The following is a 27,496-nucleotide window of genomic DNA, read 5'->3' on the forward strand; positions in this document are numbered from 1 at the left end:
TTAGCGGGATGGTGGTTTAAATATTCAGAACGAATCAGCATTTCAACCATTTTCGGCTGAAACTTTTCCTAATAAATGTAGTGAACTGATGTTAAATGTATACATGTGTGACGTTAGCTACGTAGAAAATACAACATGAGATTTTAGCTCATATTAACGAAATCCTCTATTTACCTTGACGTTAAGTGACGACTAAGGGACCTGAGAACATGTGGCGTGTGTAAAAGGGGGCGGGGTTTACAAGTAACATCACTTAACATTGAAAAGTCAGCTGGCTCAGTTTTAATAGAGATAAAAACCTGTTCTTTTTTGACAGCGACTCATCTCCATACACATTTTAATGCATGATAACCAGTGTAAAATGTTGGCGAATGATATTCAAATGAAACACAACATCTTTTAATATTCAACTCAACTCAACAATAAGAGTTTCTTGGTTTTAGCTCCCAAAAGGCTCACAGACAAAAGTTATATGTGATAGGACCAGTGATTGTTTTTCCGTGATTAAAACTTCCTAATTAAGAAAACATTCATTTGCATTTGGTAGCCTGTTGTGAAATCAGCAATGCATGGCAGCACAATAAGCATCACTACAGTGAGCATCTCGGTCTTATTGTGTGTATGATTGAGTAAAAAGATTCATTTTCTTGAAACGCCAGTACATACAGCACAAGCAGACCCTCCCTGTCATGCTGCCTCGTATGTACAACACAGAACGCTTGCAGATGACCAGCATCAGACACTTCGCCACAACGAAGACGCATAGTATGAAACGTCGAAACCCATTTAAATACTTACAGTAGATCATTCAGAGAGCTGGAACTCAAGTATCTTAAATTTCAGACAAAAATGGTTCTCACTTTAGTCATCTTTTGGAGACACAGAGGGCAAGACAATGTGTTCATCATCGCCTTGATAAACTAGTTCCAAGGTTATTTTAGGTTAGACAAAAGCAAGTTTACCGTCTTTGTTGTTATATTAAACAGCTTCCGATACTGAGGCGCACAAATAATTAGCAGCTCCTGCATTGTAAACTAGCCAGTCGCATCCTTTTTATGTTGCATAAAGCATTTTAACACGAGGGTGTAGACTTTTTATATCCGCTGTATGAGGGCTGAAATGAATAAAAATTGTATGAGGGCTTAAATGAATTCGAGATAGGCTATTGTATTTTGTGTTTATAACACTAGTGAACACGGACACAGAAAAAAAAAACCAGCTCCGAAAAACACCAGTTTTGATCGCAGGGGCACTCGAGAATGTGCTGTGGCCTTGACTAACTACTGCTGCGGTGCTTTAGCCTTGACTTATTACTACTCTTTAACTAGAATGTAATAAAGTAAATGATTATTTTTCCAGCATAGCTGCTTCACCTCTTCATTCCACCTCCGTTTTAACGCTCGTGTAAATAGACACACGCTCTCTGTAATCCACGGCTTAGTAAACAAACACCGGGGTACATCAGGTGTGCTGCTTGATCTTCCAGTTGTCATTTTATTACACAAGACGTATGACACTTTCGCCTCGCGCTCAGCTGCTTGATATGCATGACACGTGAGGCACGCCGCCACGCAAATCACTTATTATCTTTAAACGCCTAAAGGCCAAAGGCTTTATGTCGACACTAATTGAAAGAGAAATTACATTCAATAACAGGATGATATTTAGGAGTTTGGTCACAGTCGAGCTAAGTAGCCGTGCTGTAGGCTGCTGGGGAAGGAGTACACGCTGAATAACAAACAGCTCTACAAGTTCAGTGTGTATGAACCATCCATTACTGTGACATTACTCTTAGTTTTGTTAGGAGGGAACAACCAATAATGTCCTTAACCAGACAACAAAAACAGCATTAACAGCTCAATTAATTTCCTCCTGCTGCTTCCTTGCTTGTTAATCCAAAGGGAGTAAACACAGAAACACAATGGATTGCCTTACTACCCTTGTGAGGACCTTCCACTGACGTGATTATTAATCAGTCCCTCAAGGATTTCACAGGCTTTTTGCAAACGTTTTTTTGTACTTAAATTGGCAAAAATATAAGCTTCTTTTCGACTCCTACCTGGTGAAGACACGTATACAAATGACGCTGTACTCGTGTGCGACTCTCATGAACCGGAGAGGCTGAATGTGTGTTGTGATGACGTCTAAATCTGGCCTAAATCTGTGGAAATTCCTGGAGGGACTGAATCATGCAGCTCATTACTGCAACGCTACACAGATTTCTTATAGTAGCTACAAGGTCAAAATGTCAGATATTGCAATCTTTGTGTGGGGACGTTTGTGGGAGGCCCCACCGAGACAGAAAAACAAACACACAAACGGATACACACTCACCTGCAGATCATTTCTTTCCTGTTTCAGTAAATATCGTTCCTGTTTCTGTCTTGATCTCAGGAGAATGAATTGTCATGGAAATGTGTCAAGACGATGAAACCACAAGTCTCACTGCTTATCATTAGAGTGAGGAATAGTGAATAGTGAGCTATAGTAACAAATAAAACGTGCATATAAGTAACTAAAGCTCAGTGGATAATTAGTAAATAACACTCAATCCACATAGCAGCTCTTTGCATTATCAGGTTACTAGGAGATATAAGCCATGCCTTGTGGTTGCCTACTGCACTAATAGAATCTGCTAATTAGCATATTTCACCTCTCAAACATTTAAAGCTGTCTGAAGCACACAAACCTAAGGCTAATTATACATAGTTAATCAGAAGTCTCTGTGTTGCAGCTAAAAGAGCACCGGTTCTTGAACTCGAGAGTAAAAGGTAAAAGGTACTCACGGTCACTGCAGCGAGGGCCTCCGTAAGTGGTCATGGTGCAGTCGCAGGTGAAGCCCTCCCACTGCTGGAGACACACACCCTGATGTGAACACGAATCCTCTGAGCAGGTAGTGCCTGGGCCAGCTGGAGAAACAGAGGGAGTGTATTAGAATATAGACATACAGTACAGGTGTGGACAGATCAGTGGCCTGGGCACACGGGACAAAGAGATTTCATATCAATAATCAATAAATAAGGGTCTGACATTAGAATAGGAAGTTTCTATAAGAAAACGAGGTAACAGTAATACCAAAATGTAGAGTGGTAACTCTCAGGAGTTAAAAAAAAAATGAATTAAGAATAAATAAACAGAGTACATATGTGACAGTTGCAATTTATGCAATTTAACTGAAATGTATATTGAGATATATATTACACATGGTATCAAAGCAACAGAGACATAATTCACATTGAACTGTTGTGTTTAATGTATTCATTTGTTTAACTACATTTTATTGGATAGCAGCTGATGTGATTAGAAACAGGATTAGCCAATCAGGATTAAGCATTTTATCCTGTTTCAGTGATGGCAGTGGTGGGTAAGGCTCTGGGTTGTTGATCAGAGTATCGGGGTTGAAGCCCCAGCACCACCAAGCTCCACTTTTGGGCAATTGAGCACGGCCCTTAACCCTCCCTGCTCCAGGGGCGCTGTATCATAGCTGCCCATGCGCTCTGACCCCAACTTCCAAGCTAGGATATGCGAAGAAAAGAATGTGTGGCGATAATAAAGGCTTTGTGCCCTCAGTTCTTCTTCTTCTTCTTCTGAAAGTCAGTAGCTAGGCTATAAGCACAGAGACCAGGAGGTGAGATGGAGCAGTAGTTTCTACACGTAGCAGCGACAGAAACAGAGATCAGGATTTATAATATAAGTCATTTCTTCTGTTATTAACATGTTATTTACAGTGGAACTGCCTCAAAGCTATTTTATGTCAAATTTACTGTACATTACTGTAGATATACACACTCATTACTGCTCTGCACTTGAAATGCTCTAGTGCAACACACTTAATGTACAGATCAAGAAAACAATCATGAGAGTATATCTATTTTTTTTATTTCTCCATCCCACTGAAAGTCATTTCTGGTTATATGCTGCTGCCAGAACAGCACGCAAAGTGCTTCTGAATTGTTTTTAGATGCAATCACAAGAGATGGATTTTAAGATGCGTGTTTAAGATGAGGTCAGACACAGTAAAACCCAGAGTGGGGTTATATATATATATATATATATACAGCTCTGGAAAAAATAAGAGACTACTTATCAGTTTTTATCAGTTTCTTATGTTTTTTTCTTCCAGGTTCATGTACTGGTGAGATGAAGAGTTTTGTTTCATTTTTTGCGACAATATTTCTCCTAAATTCAAAATATAACTATTGTTATTTAGAGTGTATATTTAAAGGAAATGACAACACATCGAAATAACCCAAGATCATGCAGTATTTGCAGAGCTTTAATAACTCAAATAAAATACAATGCAAATCATTTGTAAACAAATTGTGTTAATGCTTTGGCTAAATAACATTAAGAAATCAGTATTTGGAGGAGTAACCCCGATTTGCATGCGTTTTGGCTCCATGATCTCCACCAGTTGTTCACATTGCTGTTGGGGAACTTTATACCACTCTCAAACAGCTCAGCTTTGCTTGATGGTTTGTGTCTGGATGTCTTTCCAGAGGTTTTCAATAGGGTTCAGATATGGAGATTGGGCAGTGGTCTGTTATTTTTTTCCAGAGCTATATATATATATATATATATTAGAGAGAGAGAGAGAGAGAGAGAAAGAGAGAGAGCGGTTTATAATAAATACAATCAGGAGGGTGACGTTTTTAGTTAAGCACTGTGAGATGTGAGACAAATTGTAGAGCAGTAATGCCTCATGTTTGACTCATGTTGCAGACTATTTTTTCTCATGCACAGTCTGTGTCATTCTCTGGCTTCTGCCTGCGGCAGTTTTTCTTAGCACAGGACCACTTAACTGCTAGCCAGGTATTTTAGGTTATTAGACTGTTTCTCCAAGCAGAAATGGAACTAAGGTCTTTAAAAATACCAGTGTCACAGCTACACTAGTCACACCCACAAACTGTTGGCTGAATGTCTGATGCATATGGAGTTTCGAAGTCGTCATCTGATTGGTTGGATATTGCAGGATTTACGGGAGATGTGTGTGGCATTTTTGTTTATTTGTTGTTGTTTTTTTTAACGATCCACTTGTAGAAAAAGCCATCCTGACACTCTACTTCCCTTATGGAAGAAGGAAGCCGTTGTGACACTCACGAGGATTAACAGAAACCTGAGTTTCCAAATGATATGAAGTTCACGGTATAGACTCATTATTCTGCATGACTTTCTTAAAGGAACTATCTATGGTTGCACACCGGTCCGGACTTTATATTTTCACATGCCTAAACATGATGCTGAACAAAACGAACTGTGATTGGTTGCTTTACATGTCAATCAGATGCCTTCTTGGGCATTCCTTGGCCAATAAAAGCTGCTATGGAGTCCAGACCTTCTGCCATCAGTCTGAAGCTCTGGCTGTGTGAGACCACAGCTACACACACTACCAGGTGTCACATGTGCTGTGTTTACTCCAGTTCCCAGAATCCTCTGCCAAACAACAGAATACAAACCTAGGCACATGTTCTGTGTTATAAGCTCCTTTCATTAGTTCTACCTACTGCTTCTGAAAGAACCAAGACTTGTGTATATTCATGTGCATAGCATGTCACTAGTGTGAAGTTTGTGTAGTTGACGTGTCTCAGAGGAAGCAGATGCTAGCTGTTGAATGACAAAGGACAGTTAGCTAGTGAATAGAAATAAACAAGTGATTAAACCGGAGAGGAAATGTGAAAAAAAAACCCAACAAAACCAGAAACTCACCATCACATCCTTTCTCCACTTGGCCCACCTTATGTAGGGCATCACTGATGAGGTCCGGCAGCCTGCCATTGAGGTCCACAGAGGCCAGGCAGCCCTGATAACCGTCTCGAGATGCTATCAGCTTAGGCAGACTGTTGTACATGCTCTTCCCCACACCGCCAATGTACAGCTCCCCTGTTCAAAAAATAAATAAGTAAATAAAATAAATCCCATAGGGCTTTTATCAGATCTGAGATTAATGTGTTATGCATGTAAAAATAAAGAAAAGAAACAAAATCATTCATCATATAAAAGATTATGAATACTGCAGGTTAAGCATTTCATCTTCTCTGTGGTGCTTCACGTGATAAGATCAGGCTTTTGTTTTTATTAATAATCATGTGAAGCTGTTTCTGTACCGATGATAGATCGTACCTTTTACTTTCAGTGTTCAGAAAAAAAAATTGCTTCAAGAAATGGGTGACAAACTGTACAAGATATGAACCTGTGGTTTACACACACACACACACACACAAACACACACACACACACACCTGCAGTGTAGTTATACTGTAGGCATAGCTTAGTATGCACAGTTGCTATGTAGGTACTAATTCTTAGCAATTACATTCTGTGAAAATGGCTAAAGATGGAGAAAGAGCCTCTAATCACCTGGCTGCTCAGGAAAAGCATGCTTAGATGGCATTATTTGCGAGTGAAATTTCTATCCAATTTCACTGAGCTTTGGCAGAAAGACAGGCAATTATGCTCTATAACTGACAAGGAGAAATACATACGGCAATTTCCAGCCCACTGTGCAGAAGTCTGCTCTCCCTGGTTGTATACAGAAACACACTTTTTTCCCCCTCCTCAGATTGACTAAGGCCAATTAGACCATCATTTAAAGTGCCTCTGAAATAAGTTTAGTTTGATCCAACAGCAGAAATGTGGTGTTTTCGTTATGTTTTGCACTTTTTCCCTCTTTAAAGGCCCCTTAATTAATAAAAAACGTCCCACGCTTTATAAATATAAAAACAGGACCTCCTTTAGCTGCACGATTCTCATACGAAAAACGCTCCCAATTACCAGTTCCATCCAAAATAAGCAGACGTTTTTAAGCTGAGATTTGAAGTCAGATCCCCAACACTGCTAATTTGTGTGCATTCTGATTAATCGCATGCAAGATGTACGTTTTTTTTTTTTTTTGACTTCGGCTCCCATCTGAAAGAGTGAAACTAAAACTTGCCACATGTATTCATAATTAAGCGTTATGTATAACAGTTTAAGGCAGTGAGAAGCGCCAAAAACTTCAAAACACAAATTAAAAGAGCACGAGCGTATGATATGTTTATAAGCTCCTTGCTAATGTGTGGTGTTTTGCTGGCTTGAAGATTCTTCTGCAGACCCTGTTAGTAAATCAGTTCGCATGTTTTTTTTTATCCAGCTGTTATCAAGTTTGGACATATTTTTTACACATGTAAGGCTTACTATTGTGAGAATTATTCTCACCCACTAGCTAATGCTCCCCACCATACGGAAGCTAGCGAGTGAGAAGGATGAGAAGGTTAACATGCGCTTTGTCGTAACACATGTGAAGCCATGATAACACTCACAGGACATTAACTAGGGTTTCCAAGCAGAACATTGCCCAGAGCATCAGACTGCATTTGCTGGCTTGCCTTCTTTCCATAGTGCATCCTGATGACATCTGTTCCCCATGTAAGCGACACACATGCATCCGGCCTTCCACATGATGTAAAAGAAAGGGCCACGTTCTTCCATTGCTCCATGGACCAGTTCTGATGCAACTGTAGGTCCTTTCAGCAGTGGACATGGTTTATCATGGGCACTCTGACCAGTTTGCAGCCACGTCTTTCCCCAGTTCCTGCCCACTAGCTAATGCTCCCCATCATACAGAAGCTAGCGATTGAGAAGGGTGAAGGTGCTTTGATGTAACACATACGAAGCCACTCACAGGGCAGTGTAATACAATTGTGTCTACCCTTTTCCTCATTCATGAGCCACAGAATGTCTACTGTCACTGTGTTTGAAAGGGGAGAGGGTATTTCATCCCTCCTTCCTCAAGCTGTTTTCACTCCTGGCCTTCACTTACTCCACAACTTATAATCACATGATTATCAGGTGAATGATTTCCTGTTGAATCACTCGGTGGCTGTATTTTTTTTCAACGTGTCCATTTACCATTCTCAGAAAACCTTTTTTTTTTTTTACTTTTATAAAAGAGAAGAGAAGACGTTCTAAATCAACCCCTACACGGAAGCTCTTAGCAAAAAAATGATCTTCAGTTGTCCATGCATGGCAAAACATTTCTATTCGAAGATATGGCATAAACGAATTTGCTCATTTTCACAGCCAATGCTCTGTGCAGATCTGAAGCAGGCCTACAGTAATGTCCTGTCAGCTACCTCAGGAGAATGATTCACAGGCTGAGCAGGTCATGGGAAACAGCATGGGCAAACCATTAGCTCTATGTGTCTTAGTGTTATAGAAGGGCTATTGGGGAGACTTCAATCACACACATCCAATTATACACCCAATACTCATCCGATGGATGAATGGAGCGGGGAAGCACGGAGGCCCTTTTGTTGCAGGGTAGGAGGAAAATCAATTGCTTTCAGATGAAGGAGTTGCACTGGAATTGTAAAAATGACATCCGCATCCATGTGTCTGGAGCGATGTGATGGGGTGAGACAGAGTTATATCCCAGCTGGTTAAGAAGAAGTAAGGAAGGTGGTAAAATTTGCTGTGTTCCATGACCACTAGACCTGACTGCATGATCACAACCCTGCTACAACTGTTATCATTTCAAACCACTAGTACTTCAACAATGTACCAGTGTACATCCTCCAGTTACACAACCAATCCAACACAACTCAATTTTATGTCATACATATGGATATCTAGAAATGCTAATGATATATAGCAGATAACAACAAGTCTAAATTACACTTTCCCACATAAAAAAGCGGTTGGCTGGTTAAATCTTTACCAGGAAAATAAACAAAGATAGGGTATACATACTGTATATACACCAAACAGCCATAACATTAAAACCACATGCCTAATATTTTCCCCTTTCACCTCTGACCCTTTCAGGAATGGTCTTCAAACAATGTTTGCAGTGTGGCTGGGAGCAAAATCCTGCTGAAAGAGGACACTGCTAATAGGAAATGATGTTTCAATGTAGTGGGCCTGCAACACTGTTTAGGTAGGAGGTATGTGTCAAAGTAACATCCACTTGAATGCCAGGGTTTCCAAGCAGAGCACTGCCCAGAGCATCAGACTTCTTTTGCTGGCTTGCTTTCTTTCTATAGTGCATCCTGATGACATTTGTTCCCCAAGTAAGCGACACACAAGCAACCGGCCTTCCACATGATGGAAAAGAATAGGCCACCTTCCATTCCATTCCATTTACTCCATGGTCCAGTTCTGATGCTCACAATCCCACTGTAGGTGCTTTCAGGAGTGGACATGGTTCAGCATGGGCACTCTGATCAGTCTGCAGCTACACAGCCACATACAGAGCAAGCTGTGATGCACTGTTTATTCAGACACCTTTCTATCACAGCCTCCATTAATATTCAGCAATTTGTGCTGCAGCAGATCTTCATTCAGATCAGACTAGATGAGATCGCCTTCTCTCCACATGTGGACCTTAGGCATATGTGACCTTGTTATTGGTTCACTGGTTGTCCTTCCTTGGACCACGTTTGGTAGGTACAAACCTCTGCATACACCATACCTGCAGTTTCGGAGATGCTCTGACCCAGTCGGCTAGACACTACAATGTGGCTCTTGTCCAAGTTGCTCAGATCCTAACATCTGCCCATTTCTCCTACTTCCAACACACCAAGTTTAACAACTGACTGTTTAATGTAATGTCCCACCTCTTAGGTGCCATTGTTCTCCTTGATTCTGTGTGGGTTTCCTAAAAGTTCACCAAAAACAGGACTCTAATGCTATGGACCGCACAAGCTCACTAAAACCGGACAGAAGAAATCAGAGAAATCTCAATTTCTGCTGTGACATGCAGATGGTAATGTCAGAATTTGTCACATAGAGCACATCCACATGCCAACAGTTCTGGCTTTTGTTGGCGGTTTAATGTTATTGGAAATGTTTTCTTGACACATGTTGGGCCCCTTAATACCGACTGATCATTGTTTGAGTTCCAAATCCAAACTGAGTATTGTTCCTGACTATGTGCATCCCTTTATGACATGATAATGCTCTGTTTCCCAAAGCACAAAGCACATCTCAAACTGGCTCTATGAATATGCTGCTGCACTTCACTGACCTCCCCAGTCACCAGATCTGAATCCAACCAAGCGTCAGCTTTATTCAGAGAATTAGCAGCAGTATGAGTATGGCAGATGAGTGTGGTCCTGTAAGCATCCTGGCTCAGCCACTACCCCCAATCTAACATCAGGTTTGGATGCAGCTCACATCCCCGTACATAACTCTGCAACTTCACGCTGGCATATGCTGACTCACTCAGATTAATTGAGGGAAAATGATTCCAGTAACTTTCACATCAATGAAGCAAATTAATCTTAAACAGCTGTGAGCGTCACAGAAGCAGCCAATTCTTTAGGAAAATAGCTCAATTAGCAAATACCTCACCAAGAAGCTTGGCAAAAGCATTCCGACTGTATTATCATGCCAACAAATGGAGCAGGTCAACCATTACTTTCTATTGATGGATCCAAAATTCATGCATCACTGCCAGCCAATTCGTCCCATTTGAGGATGCTCATTTTTCACATCACAGAAACGGCCCAGAGCTGTAGGATTCCCGATCCACCCCCCACCCCCACCCCCCCTCCCCGAATTCTATCCTGCATAATTGCTTGGGCAATTACAACTGACACATACTGTGAGACTATTCTTCTGATGTTTAAAGGACTCTTTCTAAAGAAAGGAAATAAAAGGGCCCTCGGAGCCTGTTGTACTGACAGCAGGAAATGTCGCTTTGCAGCGTTATTTGATTTAGACTTTATTACATGTGAGGACTGAGAAGGAAATTGACTTGATTTTTTTCTCTGCTAGACAAATGGTTGTTTTATCAAAGCAGGCTTCTAATCCTGAAGAATTATCAACCTCTTTGACGTAACCATAAAGCTCAAAAAAAAAAAAACCCTAAAGAAAGGCATGACCATGTTTAATAACCATGAAAGAAACAAATTTCTATTCCTTCATTTATATTTGTAGTTAATTGGGCAGAATACTCCTTATTCATCATTCTGTATGAATGCATCATGCACCAACCTGAGCTTTGGATCCTGAGCTTTGTGGTGCCACCCACTGCACTGCTGTGATGCTCATGCATACTTTATTATTATTATTGTTATTATCTTAAAATGATGATTCAACATTTTGTCCGACTAAAAAAAATAACAACCCTGTATAAAAAGGCGTAACCTCAATTACTGCGTTTTATCCTGCGTGTATAATGTGAGGACATCAGCACTGCTTATCACAGCAACACGAAGGCGTTATATAATCCTGAAGTCGTAGTCACTTAAGAGGTGAAGTGCTTTATAAGGTATGGCAATCAAAATGACTCAGATGATTGACAACCTTCAAAGTCAAAGGAAAAAGTAAATTGCAATTTTCAACCCACTGTGTACTCTATACTTTTTATTTCTGCACGGTATGTAATCCTAAAGGATTTGTTTTTTTCTATTAAAAAAGTAAACAGAATGCAAAACCTTGCTTATTGTTAGAAGATATTGTATGGAGACTGCTTCTGAGATGAACTGATGCTGCCATAAACCTTCATCAACCTCTCTGGCAGATATAAATGCGGAAAAAAAATAAACAGATGAGTCTGTCCGTCACGCTTTTCGGCACGTGATATCGATCGCTCGAATATGAAACGATGTAAATTGCTGCCTTAGTAATCTATTAGAGTAAATGGACAGGCAGTGAGACGATATTTGTTGAGACAAAGGTCAAAATTTTCGCTGAATACGAGACTAGTTATTCATCATTCTTCGTATAGTCCTTTATACTGAGAATCAATCTTCTCTGTTCAATTTATTCTCTTGTTTATTAGCGTGTTTATTTGAGATATGACAAAAACTGAAATCAGAGGAGTTTTTAAATGGTGGGAAAATGGAGGATAAATATGAATAAATCATTACCATATCATATCATAACCTACCAGGCCGAATGAGCTATGCCTTATTTGTGCGAAAGTGGAAACTCTCGTTCCAGTTACAGCATGCAGATTGAAGCCGAATTCAGTTTACTGCAGAATCATTACTCAATAGACTCCAGCAATAACCGCACAAGATTGAATCAGGTTTGCTAGTTCACAAACGTGAAATCATAAGCCCAAATTGACTCTTTTCCTGAAGGCACTGATGTTCTTCTAACTACAAACAGAGAGGGAAAAAAAATTAGAGTCACACTAGAGGAAGAGGTAAATGTACTTTGTGGGAGATTTTTGTTTTTTAGTTCTAAATGGGATGTACCTGGTGAGCTGACAGTTTTATAAATAGCTCCAAGGAACAGCCACTGATTACAGTTTTTATGGACTCAAAATTAAATACAAGAAAAATGGCTAGCTGGAATTGTATGACAGGATTTTAATAGGATTTTCAGAAGGGGCCCGAAAAGGTCAGAAGGATTTTCCCAAGGCCCAGAGAAGACCATGTGCCATTTTTTTACTCATGTCCTATCATTAATCTAGTTTGGAGCATTTGAACATGGGGAGCATTTGAGAGGAAAGTGTTTAAAGATCCCTGTGCACTACCTTTGAGGTCCAGGTTGCGGGCTCCGTTGGAGTGCTGGGTGACGGTGCGGGAGTCGATCTTAAGTGTGTGGACATTGCTGTCATCTCGAGACACCACCACATTGTGCCACTGGTTGTCGTTGAGTGGCTTGTCGGAGTTGCCCTTCATGAGCGATGGCCCGTTGCCCAAGTCGAAGACGTAATGAATGTACCTGCAAAAGATCGATGAAAATACAAGGATATATAGATTGTTTTTATTATTACAATGAATTCTCTTTTAACAACAGACAATGTAATAAAGCAGAAATCTTCCAGTTCATGTGTACATTCCACCCATGGCTCACAGATTGCCTGTTAACTTTTGTGCACTTTTTTTTAGGCCAAAACCTTTCAGGATCTTTATTACATGTGTGCAATAAAAGGTAAATTGAATTGAGCGGATCACGAACTTCAAATAATGTTCCTATCAAGCATCAGAATGGGGGAGAGAAAGGGAGGAAAATGTGATATCAGTAACTGTGGCATGGTTGTTGGAGTCAGAGTATTTCAGAAACTGCTGATCTCTTGGGATTTTCTCAGACAATAGTCTCTAGAGTTTACACAGATGAACCAAAAAAATAAAAATCCAGTGGGGGGGGGGCAGTTCTGCAGCTGGAAATGCGTTGGTGCCGAGAGGTTAGAAAAGAATGGCCAGACTTGAGCAAGCTAACGGGAATGAAGGAGTCACTGAACACTTTTTACAACAGTAAAGCAGTAAATCATCTGTTTTGCAGATTCTTTAGACTCCAGAGAAAATTCTTAAACTCCACAGAGTCTTGAGAAAAATCCAGGAGATCATTTTGGAAATCAAAAAAAAAAAAGTGGCTCTTGAATATCTGAAATCTGATTAGCTTTATTAAATATGATTCAGTAAATCCTTCCAAAATATTTTCAATTCAAGGTGCAAAGCAGGGGGTCTTTCTGTGTGGAGTTTGCATGTTCTGCCTGTATGGGTTTACTCCGGGTACTCTGGTTTCCTCCCACAGTCCAAAAACATGTACATTAGGTTGATCAGTAATTCTAAATTGCCCATAGGTGTGAGTGTGAGTGTGTGTGGTTGTCTGTCTATATGTGACCGGGTGATGGACTGGTGACCTTTCCAGGGTGTACCCCTGCCTTTCGCCCAATGTGTGCTGGGATAGGCTCCAGCAGATCCCTGTGACCCTAATTAGGAATAAAGCGGGTATAGAAAATGGATGGATAAGGTGCAAAGCTTCATGTAGGGAGAGCATAGTTATTTCTCACCAAAGAACTTGGTATGTGCTCAATACTCAGAGCTCTAATATTTGGATTGTATCTCAAATGAAAAAAAAAAAGAAGGTGGACTGGGACATCCCGTCTGTCAGCTATAGCCACAGAGAGAGAAGATAAAGTGAGCGTTTATGGCACACTGCCCATGCTGTGGTTCCTCTCACCTGCTGGACCTGCCTGATGTGACTGATACTGATCCTCGGGCTCCTTCTGCTTCTTAATGCTATTTGCATGTAAAAATTCACCTTCTTGCTGTGCTAAATGCCATCTCACCTGGAAGCCCCAGAGATCAACTCCTGCATGTCACCTATACCCGCTCATGTGGAGAATCATGACACTTCTCCTCGCCTGACATCACTAATGCTCGGGTGGCTGAATGGGCAAATCCCCACAGCCATGCTCCGAAAGAGAAAATAATAGAAAGCATTCCCAGAAGAGTGGAGGTCATTATAACAGCAAAATGAGAACTGAACCTGGAATAGGATTTGGACGTTATTTGGCCATATAGTGTACTTTCCTTATAACAATTTTCATCCCTCATGGAAAACACAAGGCTTTAATGTAGTTCCTAGATTGTTGTATATTTATAACCATGACCTACATTTAGTTACACCACCATTTGGTAAACTTTTAAAGCTAAATCTCTATTCATGTATATAAAGGGGCTCTGAATTATTTTTATGGCATGCTCAATTTTCCAAATAATTTTAATCAGAACATTAAATCAAATTAGATTCTATAACATGAACAAAGTATACGACTTAAATGTCACATACAGGTATACTGCGTTCTAACAGACACTGGTGTATAAAATTAAATCAATATTTTAAAAAAGGTGGTTCAACTGGGAAATTTAACAGAATTCAGTATAAATGATTTTATATAAAATCAAACAGAATTGGACTGGATTGGACAGACGTGGCTAGGATTTGATAGGATATGTTTGGATAGAACTGGATTGGATTTGACAGGACAGGATTGGATAGAATTGGATAGTATAGGGCTGGATAGACTGGGATTGGATAAAATTGGATTGCATTGGATAGGATTTGATAGGACAGGATTGGATAGAATTGGATAGGATAGGATTGGATTGGATAGGATTTGATAGGACATGACTGGATTGGATTGGATAAGTTTGAATAGAATTTGATAGAACATGATTGGATTGGATAGTATTGGACTGGATAGAATCGGATAAGATTGGATTAGATAGGATTTGATAGGACATGATTGGATTGGATAGGATAGGATTAGATCAGATAGACTGATTGGGCTGTTTTATAGTGATTTGGAAATGATTGGTCCTTTACTAGAAGTGTTTGGTATTTTCTCATTTACAACTTATTACTTAGATGAAATAATAACAAATTAATTCATAATTTCCATTAATAACCCTGCATAAAAGTCTAATTATGCTATATTTAGTATTACAACTCGTCTAAGGATGAAATTTATACTTATCTGATTTCTTTCTACAAAATCATATCTGATGTTCTTTCCACTGCATAGTCTGAGTTCTGTTCTGTGTTAATTAATCACAAGCTTAATCAAAATTCCACTATTCAGTGTTACCCAGAGGAGGATGTGTCTCGCTCTGTGTTTCTCCTTTTTTGTCAACTCTGGAGGTTTTTCCTTAGAATTAGATTTGGTTGAAGGAACCATACAAATAACACGGAAATAAAAGAGAGAGTCTGTATTTGAGGGAAAGTGGGAGAGATAAGAGAGTGTGTGTAGTGTGTAGAGGGACAGTGACAGAGCAGAGAGAGAGAGAGAGAGAGAGAGAGAGAGAGAGAGAGCAGTGTATGAAGTGAGCACTCATTACAGTGTTCTCATTCAGCATGCAGCAGCAGGCGGCAGTAAGAGACGAGGCCACCTGCTGTCTAATTGCTCACTGAATGACTGGCTTTCTGGATGGTGGCAGCACACAAAGTTAAACATCTCAGGATCCTTTCCTTTTACAATATTAATTCTCCCCCCGCTGCATAAATGAATTCTACAGTAAAACACAGGTTTGGACCTTTATATGCCACGAGCAAAAAAAAATGCATTTAATGGCCCCAAGCCACTTGAAACTACTTCCGCAGGTCGGAAGATAGAACAACAGTGAAATGCTTAAGCATAAACACAGGAAGTAGTATCGCTAATACATAATCCTCATGGGATGCCGTTTGACCTCAGATTACCATCTCCATTTACAGCAGTACTCAATGATCTCCTCATTAGCAAGAGCTGATTGCACTAACTATTGGTAAAAGGACTGTATTACCGAACTGGAAAGGCAGACACACGGGCTTAGCTTTTTAACAAGGCACTATATGAGCAATCTCTGAGGAGTATTCAGTCACAAGCACTTCACTGTATAGTAAAACTTTCGCTCAAATGCTCTCAATGCCAAGTTTTGCACCGATGAAATTTCACCACACCCTCCTCTACCACTAGGCTATATAACTAATAGAACATCTGCAAACAAAATCAGTCTTGGAAGTCGAGTAGTAACACGATATGGTGATGTGGGTATTTTCAAAATGCTCTGTAGCACAAAATACTCCATTATAGCGTCCATATCCATACATCCATCTGGGAATGGAAGCCCGGTCAAACTCACAGCTACCAATTTTTTTACAACAGCATGAGATAACTGATCTTTCCATACATACTGAAACACTGAAGATTTTTTTTACTGTTATAATGTGAATAACCCACATACACTCGTGCTCCATTTCATATATTTATTTGTTTACATCTTAATAAAAATCTGCCTTGTTTCATCATCTGTGTTGTTTTTATTCTGAAAAGTAAGACCCATGTGCTAGCAAGATTTAGGACCCCTTTAGGAGGGTTCTTGGTATCGGTATACTTCTTCAGCAATTTGAGCAACAGTAGCTGGTCTGTTGGATCGGACCACACGGCCAATCTTCGCTCCCCACGTGTGGCCGCCCATGACCCTGTCGCCGGTTCACCACTGTTCCTTCCTTGGACCACTTTTGATAGATACTGACCACTGCAGACCGGGAACACCCCACAGGAGCTGCAGTTTTGGAGATGCTCTGATCCAGTGGTCTAGCCATCACAATTTGGCCCTTTTTGGTGAAACTCGCTCAAATCCTTACGCTTGCCCATTTTTCCTGCTTCTAACACATCAACTTTGAGGACAAAATGTTGACTTGCTGCCTAATATATCCCACCCACTAACAGGTGCCATGATGAGGAGATCATCAGTCTTATTCACTTCACCTCTCACTGCTGAAAAGTTGCTTTAATTAGGATATAAATCCAAACACAGTCATGACAATGTTGTTGTTAATATTGTCAATATTTTATATTATATTATAATAATATTATATTTATATTTAAATCTAAAATTTCATTTAATTTCATAATATTTCATGAAATGAAATGAAATAATATTATTATATAATATTATTATATTATATTATATTATTATATTATATTATATATAAGTATTATATATAATATTATTATTATTATTATTATTATTATTATTATTATTACTATTAGGATATATCCACTTTTCCAGCCCTGAACACAGAAGCATTGCCACCGGTCAGCACTTGTTCCTCCCTCTCTTCCTATAAAAGGCAAGTAGCTTCATCATTTCACAAGTTTCACGATTTCAACGGGAGAAAAAAAATAAGGAAACCATTGACGTTTTCACTCACCATTGCAATTCGCATCATCATCAGCAGAGGATGCTAACAGTGACCAACTCCAGCAAGAGGATCGCTGGATTAATATTAATGAAATAAAAGCAAACCTTTATGAACTCTGAGGCCGGTCACCAAATTGAAATCGCAAGTAAGTAGATTGATTCCTTTCCAAATGGACCATGTAAACTTAGCCTCTGCATTTGTCGAACGATGAATCATCAAACGTTCCTCCAAGCATTTCCTTTATGCCGGCGCCAGGAGAGCAGGAGATAATACTTCGAATGAAGCTTGAGTCATTCTCCAACTTCTCTGATTTACATAAACTCCCAAAGTAGGAACACTCTGATTGAAATAAAAAAAAAAAAAAAAAATCCTACATTAAGTGTTTGCTTATTTGATGTGCCTCCGCAGCATCTGTTCAAGTCATGGCAACTGTGCTAGTGGGATTTCAAATAGACTTACAGACGTTTTTACCCAAGAAACACTAATCAAAAAGCAGCTGAAGAGAAACAGGCTACGAGACGAGACACAGGAAGAGAGAGACGGAACGTCTGGCCGATCGCACCATTTCGTACTTTAGAGAAAGAGCGTTTTTGACACTATATCAGAAATGAGAAGAGATGTTCAACCAGACATTACAGCACCATTTTAGTCTTTTTAGGAAATCATTTTTGAGGATGCAGCTGTTCCTCGTCAAGGGTAGAAATTAGAAAAGCGAACTCCTTTTGTAGTAAGTAGTACTTACTTTTTCATTACTTGCGCTACGGTATGTTACAGTTGTCATTACAAATGCCGGATGCTGTTGTAAGAAAGCGAGAAAACAAAGCTATAAAGCTCTGTACTGAACTGATATTATGCATATTAAACTCGTCAATGAAAGGTCATTATTATGTGTTATGCTTGCAAGTCATACCATATTCATCAATGACAAACCGATTTGCATTTTAAATAACAGCTCGATATTTACATGTGTAATGACACCACTCACTGAAAAAAAGAATATATTACAATAAATTAACTATGAATATACTGAAACTGTATAATATGGAAATGACAGAAATCTATATATTTTTTTTTACAACCACAGATTATTAATGGATTTTAGTGACATACAGGATGTAAATATTTATGAGGTACGACATCACATTGTTGTGGGGATTTGTGTTCATTCAACCTCAAGAGCGTTAGTGATGTCAGGTGAGGAGGTCTGGGGTGAAATCCGTGTTCAGATTCATCCCAAAGGTGTTCAATGAGGTCAGGGCTCTGTGCAGGACACTCGAGATCTTCCATTCCAACTATGACACATCATGTCTGCATGGAGCTCCCTATGTGCATGGAGTAACTGTCATGCTGGAACAGGTTTGCGCCCCTTAGATCCAATGAAGTCAAGAAATAAAGACATTTCAGATCACATAAGAGTGCCATGGTCTGGTGTCCACATAAGTTTGTTTAGATATAGTGTAAGTAAAATATGTTGAAGGGAAATATTTCTGTAAGGGATACAATCCTGCATGAGTCCCAATATAGTGTTGGTATTTATAAAATGTGATATTTTACCATATTTTTTTATCCTAAACATACTATCTCAGGCAATGTATTGATCGGTTCTCCCCTTTCCTACTCTATACATTCCTCATACCTCATATTTATAGTCAATAGGATTGGATTACTTTAACTTTTTCAAGCTAAAATGATTTCAGAGCTCTCCACTGGGATGGAAGAAATCAGGTTTTCTCCAACTCACACTCACCCTTTGACCAGCTCCACCACAATAAAGTCGCTGCCATCTCCGGAGTTGAACAGCAGCAGACCGTCAGGGCTGGTGGTCTTGAACTGAAAGAACAGGTGCATGGAGGTGTAGGCCTGCAGGGTGGACAGTGCCAGGTAACTGCTTCTGGTCCTGAAGCTCACCGGCTTGGCCACGATGCGACGCATGCCGAAGCGAGCGTTCAGCTCGCAGTACGATATGTCGCCGTTCTTGCACTGGTCCAGGTAGGGTACACCGTTAAACGAAAGGCCTTGGAGGTGGCCGATGAAGTTGGATGGCATGACGGAGATGAAACGGCGCTCTGTCATGATGCCAGTCTCGATGTGGTGGAACTCCAGCTGCGTGTGTGCTCCGCTCATCTGGCCTGGAGAGATCAAGAAACCAGCTTGAGTGAGGAGAAGTGCTGGTATGTATTTACCAAAAATACTCATTTTTGTATAAGAAAGAATGAAAATTAGCAACAGAGCTACAATGTGCATTCAGACCACATAAAACATGAAGGCTGAAAATTGTAAAATTTAATAAGCATACAAGACTTAAGGCAAGGTTGCAGTGGATCCGAGGATCACTAAGCATTCACTCACTCACACACACACACACACACACACATCCAGAATCCTTGTAAATAGTTTTGAACTCATGTTTGTACCAAAATATTTGTTCTATTATTTAAATATATCTTACAAGCTACTCCAAATCACCATATCCCAAATGTCTTCCTGTTTACTCCACTGTATGTTCAGTGTGACAGAGTGTGTGTGTGTGTGTGTGTTTGTGCGTGTGGGCGCTTGTGTTTATAGTCTACCCACCTTCCACAGTCACATTGTCTACTGAGAGCTGCAGGCTCTTGCCCCGGCGCACCACCTTCACAGAGTGCCACTCATTGTCATTCAGCTTGTGCCCTGCATTGAGAGTCTCCGGTCCTTTACCTACACACAGAGGGCCAAAGTCACACACTGCCTCTGGCTAACGGTCTGCCTCATCAATGCACTACAGCGTCCTGTAGGCCACAGACTAGCAGGTTACACAAACACACACACACACACACACCACTTCATCATACCCATTTGTACATTATAGCATTAAAGTCTCATTTCTGGTTTAATCAAAAAGCAAGGTGAACCCCAAAGCTGATGGTGTAAGACATCCTCTGCAATTCTACCTTCACTACAAGCAGAATAATATAACCTAACAGATTACTAATCCCTTGTGTCTAGACTTTAACTCGCTCTTACATTGTTAACAGGAAATCTCTTGACGTGTAATAATCTCACAGACAAGGTGTTCGTATTATTTAGCTGCAGCACGGTGTGCACAGAGCTCCGCTTAAAGATTTACAAGTCTGAGCAGACAAAAAAAATGCAAAATATCTTCCCAAGACTTCAGATCACAGGTACTGGAGTCGTCTTGATAAAAATGGTGTAATCCATCACGTTCCAGGCAGCTCTGAGAGTTAATTAGAAAGACTCACAGGAAAGTAAAAGCTTCATCCTGTGCTGGGTAATCTGGGTTTATTAAACACATTTATACCACACCGCTGTTGAATTCTTAATTCTGATTGGTTAATTAACCTCCTATAACAGCGCTTCTGATACTAGTTCAAATCACGGGATTATATTAATGCACTTGATCTAAAAAGTTACCTTCTCTATAGTAATAGAGTCAGAGGATCATGGATAGATGAAAAGTGCTGTAGTTATTTAGCACAGCAAAAATGTTTATTGGGTGATTTTATAAGTACGATATTTAGCATTTAGGGAAGGAGTCTCCAGTGTCAGGACACATGGCATTATGCTTTGCAGTTTCTTTGCAGTTCCTAATTATTATTTTGTTTCCTTATATTGTTTCCAAATAAACAAACAAACCAACAAACAAACAAACAAACAAACAAACAAATAAATAAAAAGTAAAGATTAAATGTTTGTATTTTCTTTTTAGGAAATTGAAATACTGCTGTGGTATAAAATAAATATAATAAAATATAAATAAATATTTTTTTTTCATTTCAGACTTTATTTATTACTTTATATTACAAGTAGGTAAGATCGACAGGAAATGTTAGCATATGTCCTTTCCAGTGAACCTGAAATGGTTCATAACTTTTAACATAAATTTATTCTACCAGAAAACAAAGTATTATTATTTTAGAAATAATATTCATACATTTTAGGGGCTTATCTGCATGGCTACGGCCCGCGGCTTGCATGGTACCTAGCGAAGGTCCGCTATCAGTGCTGACCAACCTTCATTTCTTTTTTTAACCAGCTCTTTTCAGCTTCTATGTTTTAATATTCTCCCTCAGGCTACCAAACACGTCCGACTCCACAGACGTCATTCTTTCTGGTCTCCCAGACCCTGAGGCAACAAGAAACCACCAAACCTGATAACCTCACTTCCAATGCACCCAAAACATCAACCACAAATGGAATGTTAATCAGGGTGATTAATATATATATATATATAAACACTAATATGTCTGCTCTTTCACGTGATCAACCAATTGAACCAATCATGACGGAGCAGACACAGAGGAAGAGCTACAATTTACAGAGTTGAGAAAGGTGGGATTTTCATTTCCAACAGTGTGTAAAGTTTATATAAAAGGGTGTGTGTGTGTGTGGGGGGGGGGGGTTCAATTAGAGGTAGGTCTGTGAGTAGAAATACATTGTTGAAAATAGAGATGTGAAGAGATTGGCCAGCTGGTTTAAGCCAACAGGAAGGCTACAGCGACTCAAATAACCACTCTTTACACCTGTGCTGAGCAGGAATCTGAGGCTACACTGGGCAGAGGATCACCTACACTGGACAGGTGAAGACTATAAAAATGTCTGACTGCCTTACACACAGCAGAGGAGTGAAAATAAATGCTTCATTTTTTAAACATTATAATTTCATAACCAAATAATTCACCATTTAATCATTCAATAAATGTGCCATATTGCATACTGTAACTAAACTGCTTATAAATGCCTTGTGTGTAGTAAATAGAAAGGCGGTCCCTACACAGTGTGTTCAGAAAGGAAAGTATTTGATGGGAACATCATGGGGAAGGATCCGAGGGCAGCGGCCTGTACAGCAAGTCCTCGGCTGTGTCAAGGAACATTGTGCTTCTGCAGCAGATTATTCAAAGTCTAGTCTCAAACTTTCCTCCCAGCTGCTCAGACTTCAGGATGCCATCGCTTTCAGAGGTGACTTAGACGCCTAGGATGTCATTTCACTGCACTGCTTCTTGCACAATGTTTAATATAGTTAAAATAGTAAAGCGTTGAATTAAGATGGTTTTCTTATTCCAGCACATTCTGAAGTGTTTTATTCCTCTTACACCACAGCAATATCCCAACAGCAACAACTGCATTCATTTACTTTAACAACAACAAAAGTCTTTTGGTTAATGCTGTGGGATGTTAAAGATAATTCTTACACACACACACACACACACACACACACACACACACACACAGTCTTTTCCTCACCAGACTCTAGTTTTTCCTCTCTCTCTCTCTCTCTCTCTCTTGGTTTTAAGTAAAAACAATTGTTAGCAGTAATAATAATAATAATAATAACAATAATAATAATAATAATAAAAGTAAACCTTTCCATCTTGAAGCCTTTCCCATATCAGAATATTTTTCTGCTTCACCTCAAAGTGCTGACCCTGGACCCTGTCTCATCACGGAAAACTGACCATATCGAACATCACACATTTTTAATAACCTAACAACCAATCAGAATCAAGAATTCAAAAGCATACTAAAATATGGCATAATCGTTTGAATTGAATTAATTGACACGTTAATAGTTTAGTATAAAATAATATAATATGATGCATATACACTAATGTTTTTTCTTATTACTGTGGACCAGCTTTGGGAATTATGCCTAATTTACATTTTGCAAAACTCTTAAAAATTAAAATAGTTTAAAATCTGCAGTTAGATGTCTATGAGATTACTTTTCCTGAACACACACACACACACACACACAGACACACACACACACACACGCCAGTACGAAGCTGTTTAAAATGCGCAACATGCTGAGGTCAAACAGAGACTTCTAGCAGATGGCAGAGGGCTCTAATTTAGTGTAATTTACTTTAACTACTGGCGATTTCTGCCTATTTAAAAGTTAATGAACATTTTAGCATCATTAAAACTTCCATCAGTCTAAATATGCCTGTCACACCCAATGATAAAAGGGTAGGATCGTCGAGCGGAATATGTAGTGCACTGGAGCCGGAGCCCAGCTCCCTCATCATGTGTACATCCTCCTGGAGCGTAGATGAGGGAATTACTATACCGGGGTAATATGTTCACTGACAGAATATAGAGTCGTACCATTTATCCAAACTTCCTTTAATTAAAGCCATAGATCTTTTAACGTAATATAAGTCTCCTTCCTTTAGTCACTGTCAGCATTACTGTGGCAGGGAAGAGCCCTGTTTAGAACAGAAAACACCAGAGGCTTAAACTTCTTGGTGAATGTTGCCATCTGGTGGTTTGGAGCAGGACAGTGAATGTATGGTCATACGGTATAGATCATTTAGAGATGTTCATGACACATAAACCTTCTGCAGAATATATTACAGAATTCAGATGATATATGCCTCTTTAGTGACTGGTTTTACTATGAAGCCTGGTAGCTGACAAAAATATTTGAATATGAATTTATTTCAATTGTATACACCAATTCATGATGTTTATCGTGGTTGTATTGAGGAAAAAAAAATCAATTGAAAATCTGTTGTTTTCAAAAAAATCGGAACTTCAGAAATACTCTTTTTAAAGAAGATTACGCAGACTAGGAAAGCAGAGTGGTCAGTTTTAATATTTCAGCCAATTATTTATTTTTGTCAGCTTCCAGGCTCTGTAATTTATCTTCATAATAAAAGTCTAAAAAGATCTGAGTCCATAAAGGTGGACAGCAGAGACGCTGGGTGTGTTAGACATGTTGGCGTGGCTGAAGGATGAACCGATGACCCCAAAACTGATGACTGATGTCCAGATGCAGCACACGCTGGTAATGGTGTGTAATAGAAAACTCTATTTTGACCGATAATAACTTTAAACTTACAATTGAGTTTGGAGAATTTTATATTTTGAACACTTTTACTTCGGTGTATCAGTTTCAACACTGTACTAATTATCACTACTGGTACAGCGGCGTTCCAGTCCGCCAGTGGAATGGGACGGGACATACGGGACATTTTTATTCGGTATAAACAAATGACTGATTTTTATTTCTGAGAAATTAATCTTACAAAGATTTTAGTGGTTGAAGATAAACACCTTCACATTCTAGCTGCTTATGAAGCTTGGGGCATCACAGGGAGCAGATATCACCGTTTACTTTAAAAATAGACAACATGGACACAACAAAACCTTCCATTTTTGGCCTCTGGAGTTCATCAGATTAGACCTGGTCAAACTATAAACTTTCACGTAGTTTTGTTGATGCTGTAGTGATGAATATCCTGGGATTTATAATACCTGATGATGAGCTTCTAAACAGTTTCCGATCCTCTCCATGGCCCGTCCTGAAATGTGTCTGGTGACCCCCAAACCTGATTAAATTCTGTCTGGAGCACCGGACAGAATCAATCATTTATTTTTTTTTTTCAGCTGGTATCTGATTATAAACCAAACTGATAAGACTTATGATGGTTTTGCTGCAGTGTGTCACTACCCAGGAACTAGAGTGACAAGCGTGACAATCACTGTGTGGGATAATTACACTTAGCTGGCATGATTTAGACATTTTTGATTCAGATTTAGACATTTTGTTTACTTACAGCATGGATTAAAACACGTTCACGTGAGAACATTTTGGTGAAATATATGCGGTCGACGTCATACATCAAAATTATGTTAAGGGTAGAAAAACTCAATTTTGCATAAAAGCTGATTTTCTTGAGGATTTTGAGGATGTGTTTTCATTCCATTTTCTGAACATGGCAAACCCTTTACTGAAAAATCCTGAATGTCTAATTATGGATAATTGAGATTTCATTCATTCAATTCATTCATAAATTATTTATTTAATTATTGATCCTTTGTGGGGTTTTTTTTTTTTTTTTTTTTGTAAAATCTGACTCAGATATATTATAAATACCGCTCCACCTAATTATTTATAAGACAGCGCAAAACAGCATTTTGCAAAAACATCTCATTTGTCCTTCCTTTGGTGCAAAATCAATGGCTGTGTAATAACTAATCTATCTGTCTGCTCTGTAGTCGCTCTGTAATTTCAAATACGGAAAGAATCTGGTCCAAATATCTGCAAGAACGATTTGAATCAACATGAGCTTGAGATGATTTATTAATTCCTCATGAATTGCAGGAAGAGCAGAAGGTTGTAAAAAAACGTCCTCTTGGGTATAATTTGTGACTCAGATTAGGTGTTACATGTTTTATGTGAAATGATTTGAAGCTGATGAAATTTAAGGGGAAATGAAATGTGTTAAGCTGATTATTTGGATGATTATATGTATCTTTTGCTTGGTTTTTATTCAAAAGTTCCTTTCCTCTCTTTCCTTTCACACTGTAACCTGCAGGAATGTACTCTATATTTTCAGGACGCATTTAAAAACCCGGGGACTGAGAGGAAGTGCTCTAAACGCTTAGACTAGAGTAAGTGGAAAAGGTAACACTTCAGGATAGAGTTATAAGCAGGGATGAATACAGGAGTTATTTGGCATTTGGAAGTTATTTAGCTTATTTTTATATTCTTAATATAGTAGATCAGCCTGAGAACCCTTTAACTGTAAAACAACTTCCACTGAATCCTTCTGAACATAATCCAACTTTTCAATTACGAGGCTCATTATTTAAATGGGTTCAAGGATTTTTTTTTTTTCTGGCTATTTAATGGAACCGAAGAACATTTGATTCCTAAATTGCACAGAACTCATTATTTGACTATATTTATGAGCTCAAGTCTCTCTGAAGTCTCCCAATGAAATCAAATTCACCAGACAAAAAGTTACCTTTGATAATAATAGGATGTGATTTATGCAAATAAAAAAAACAAAAACAAACAAATAAATAAATGAATAAATAAAGAACAACAACAATAATAAATAATAATAATAATAATAAACCCAATGAAATCAAATTCACCAGACAAAAAGTTACCTATAAAAACACAAAAATATACCCTTGATAATAATAGGATGTGATTTATCCAAACAAAATAAAATAAATGAATAAATAAATAAATAAATAGGTAGACAGATAACTAGATAAATAATAATACCAATAATAATAATAATAATAATAATAATTAAAACCCAATGAAATCAAATTCACCAGACAAAAAGTTAATTATAAAAACACAAAAATACATATAATGCCTTTGATAATAATAGGATTTGATTTATGCAATAAATAAATACCTAAATACCTAACTAAATAAACAGATAAATAATAATAATAATAATAATAATAATAATAATAATAATAATAATAATAATAATAATAATAAAATTAAATTCACCAGTCAAAAGTTACCCATAAAAACACAAAAATACATACAATATATTTGATAATAATATGTGATTTAGGCAATAAAATAAAACAAAATAAATTAAAATAAATAAATGAATAAATATATAAATGGATGCAAAGATTTTTTCTGGCTATTTACTGAAACTAAACTGTACAGAACTCATATTATTATTATTATTATTATTATTATTATTAATAATAATAATAATAATAATAATAATGACCCATGGCAATGCTATTCGGACCGAGTTTGACCAGGTTTTCGGGGTGGACCACACTTTGTGTACTGTTCTTGTAGGTAATAACGTAATAAGTACTTTTCCTAGGAGCAAGCATGTTAATTAATGATTATTAAAGTGACGGTGGCATTTTGTACTTATTGTAATAATTTGCCTTTCAATCCACTGTCTGAAAATATAAAGCAATAAAATGACAAAAGTGGCTGCTTTTAATTACATGTATTCAGTACAAAGCTGTTTGCTGCACGAACGCCACAATACTGCGTAATTACTGTATGTCAGAGGACAGGACGCTACCAAGACAACCTGGCTTACATTAAATATTCCTCAGAGAGTTTACATATGAAAGAAAACAACACCAAATATGGATGTACAAATGCTTTCTATACAGCAAATTAGTGATATTTTATTAAGGAAAAACACACAAAACAACCCCAACCCCCCTGAATCTTGATAAGTGTCATTGGTTTGTCTTTACCAATACTACATCCTGAAGCAGGTTGTCATCTGTAATATTCATCTATATCACCTCCTGGTGGAGCATTTACTTAATTTCCTTCACATAAGAGCATCATATA

At 38.5% G+C, this 27,496-nt stretch overlaps 1 protein-coding gene across 9 annotated transcripts in view; it reads right to left on the bottom strand.

The window, feature by feature from the left end:
- The window catches only part of nrxn2a (neurexin 2a), a 359,408-nt gene that overhangs the window by 156,927 nt on the left and 174,985 nt on the right, over positions 1 to 27,496 (bottom strand). For all 9 annotated transcript variants that reach the window (XM_058415329.1, XM_058415328.1, XM_058415327.1 and 6 more), the window contains 5 exons: positions 19,984 to 20,103; positions 19,157 to 19,538; positions 12,467 to 12,657; positions 5,707 to 5,880; positions 2,787 to 2,909 (listed from right to left, as the gene is read on the bottom strand). In XM_058415329.1, the coding sequence (XP_058271312.1) occupies positions 2,787 to 2,909; positions 5,707 to 5,880; positions 12,467 to 12,657; positions 19,157 to 19,538; positions 19,984 to 20,103 (990 nt within the window). The remainder of the gene's footprint in view (positions 1 to 2,786; positions 2,910 to 5,706; positions 5,881 to 12,466; positions 12,658 to 19,156; positions 19,539 to 19,983; positions 20,104 to 27,496) is intronic.

This window comes from Hemibagrus wyckioides, linkage group LG18 (assembly GCF_019097595.1).
Source record: "Hemibagrus wyckioides isolate EC202008001 linkage group LG18, SWU_Hwy_1.0, whole genome shotgun sequence".
NCBI classification, from domain to species: domain Eukaryota; kingdom Metazoa; phylum Chordata; class Actinopteri; order Siluriformes; family Bagridae; genus Hemibagrus; species Hemibagrus wyckioides.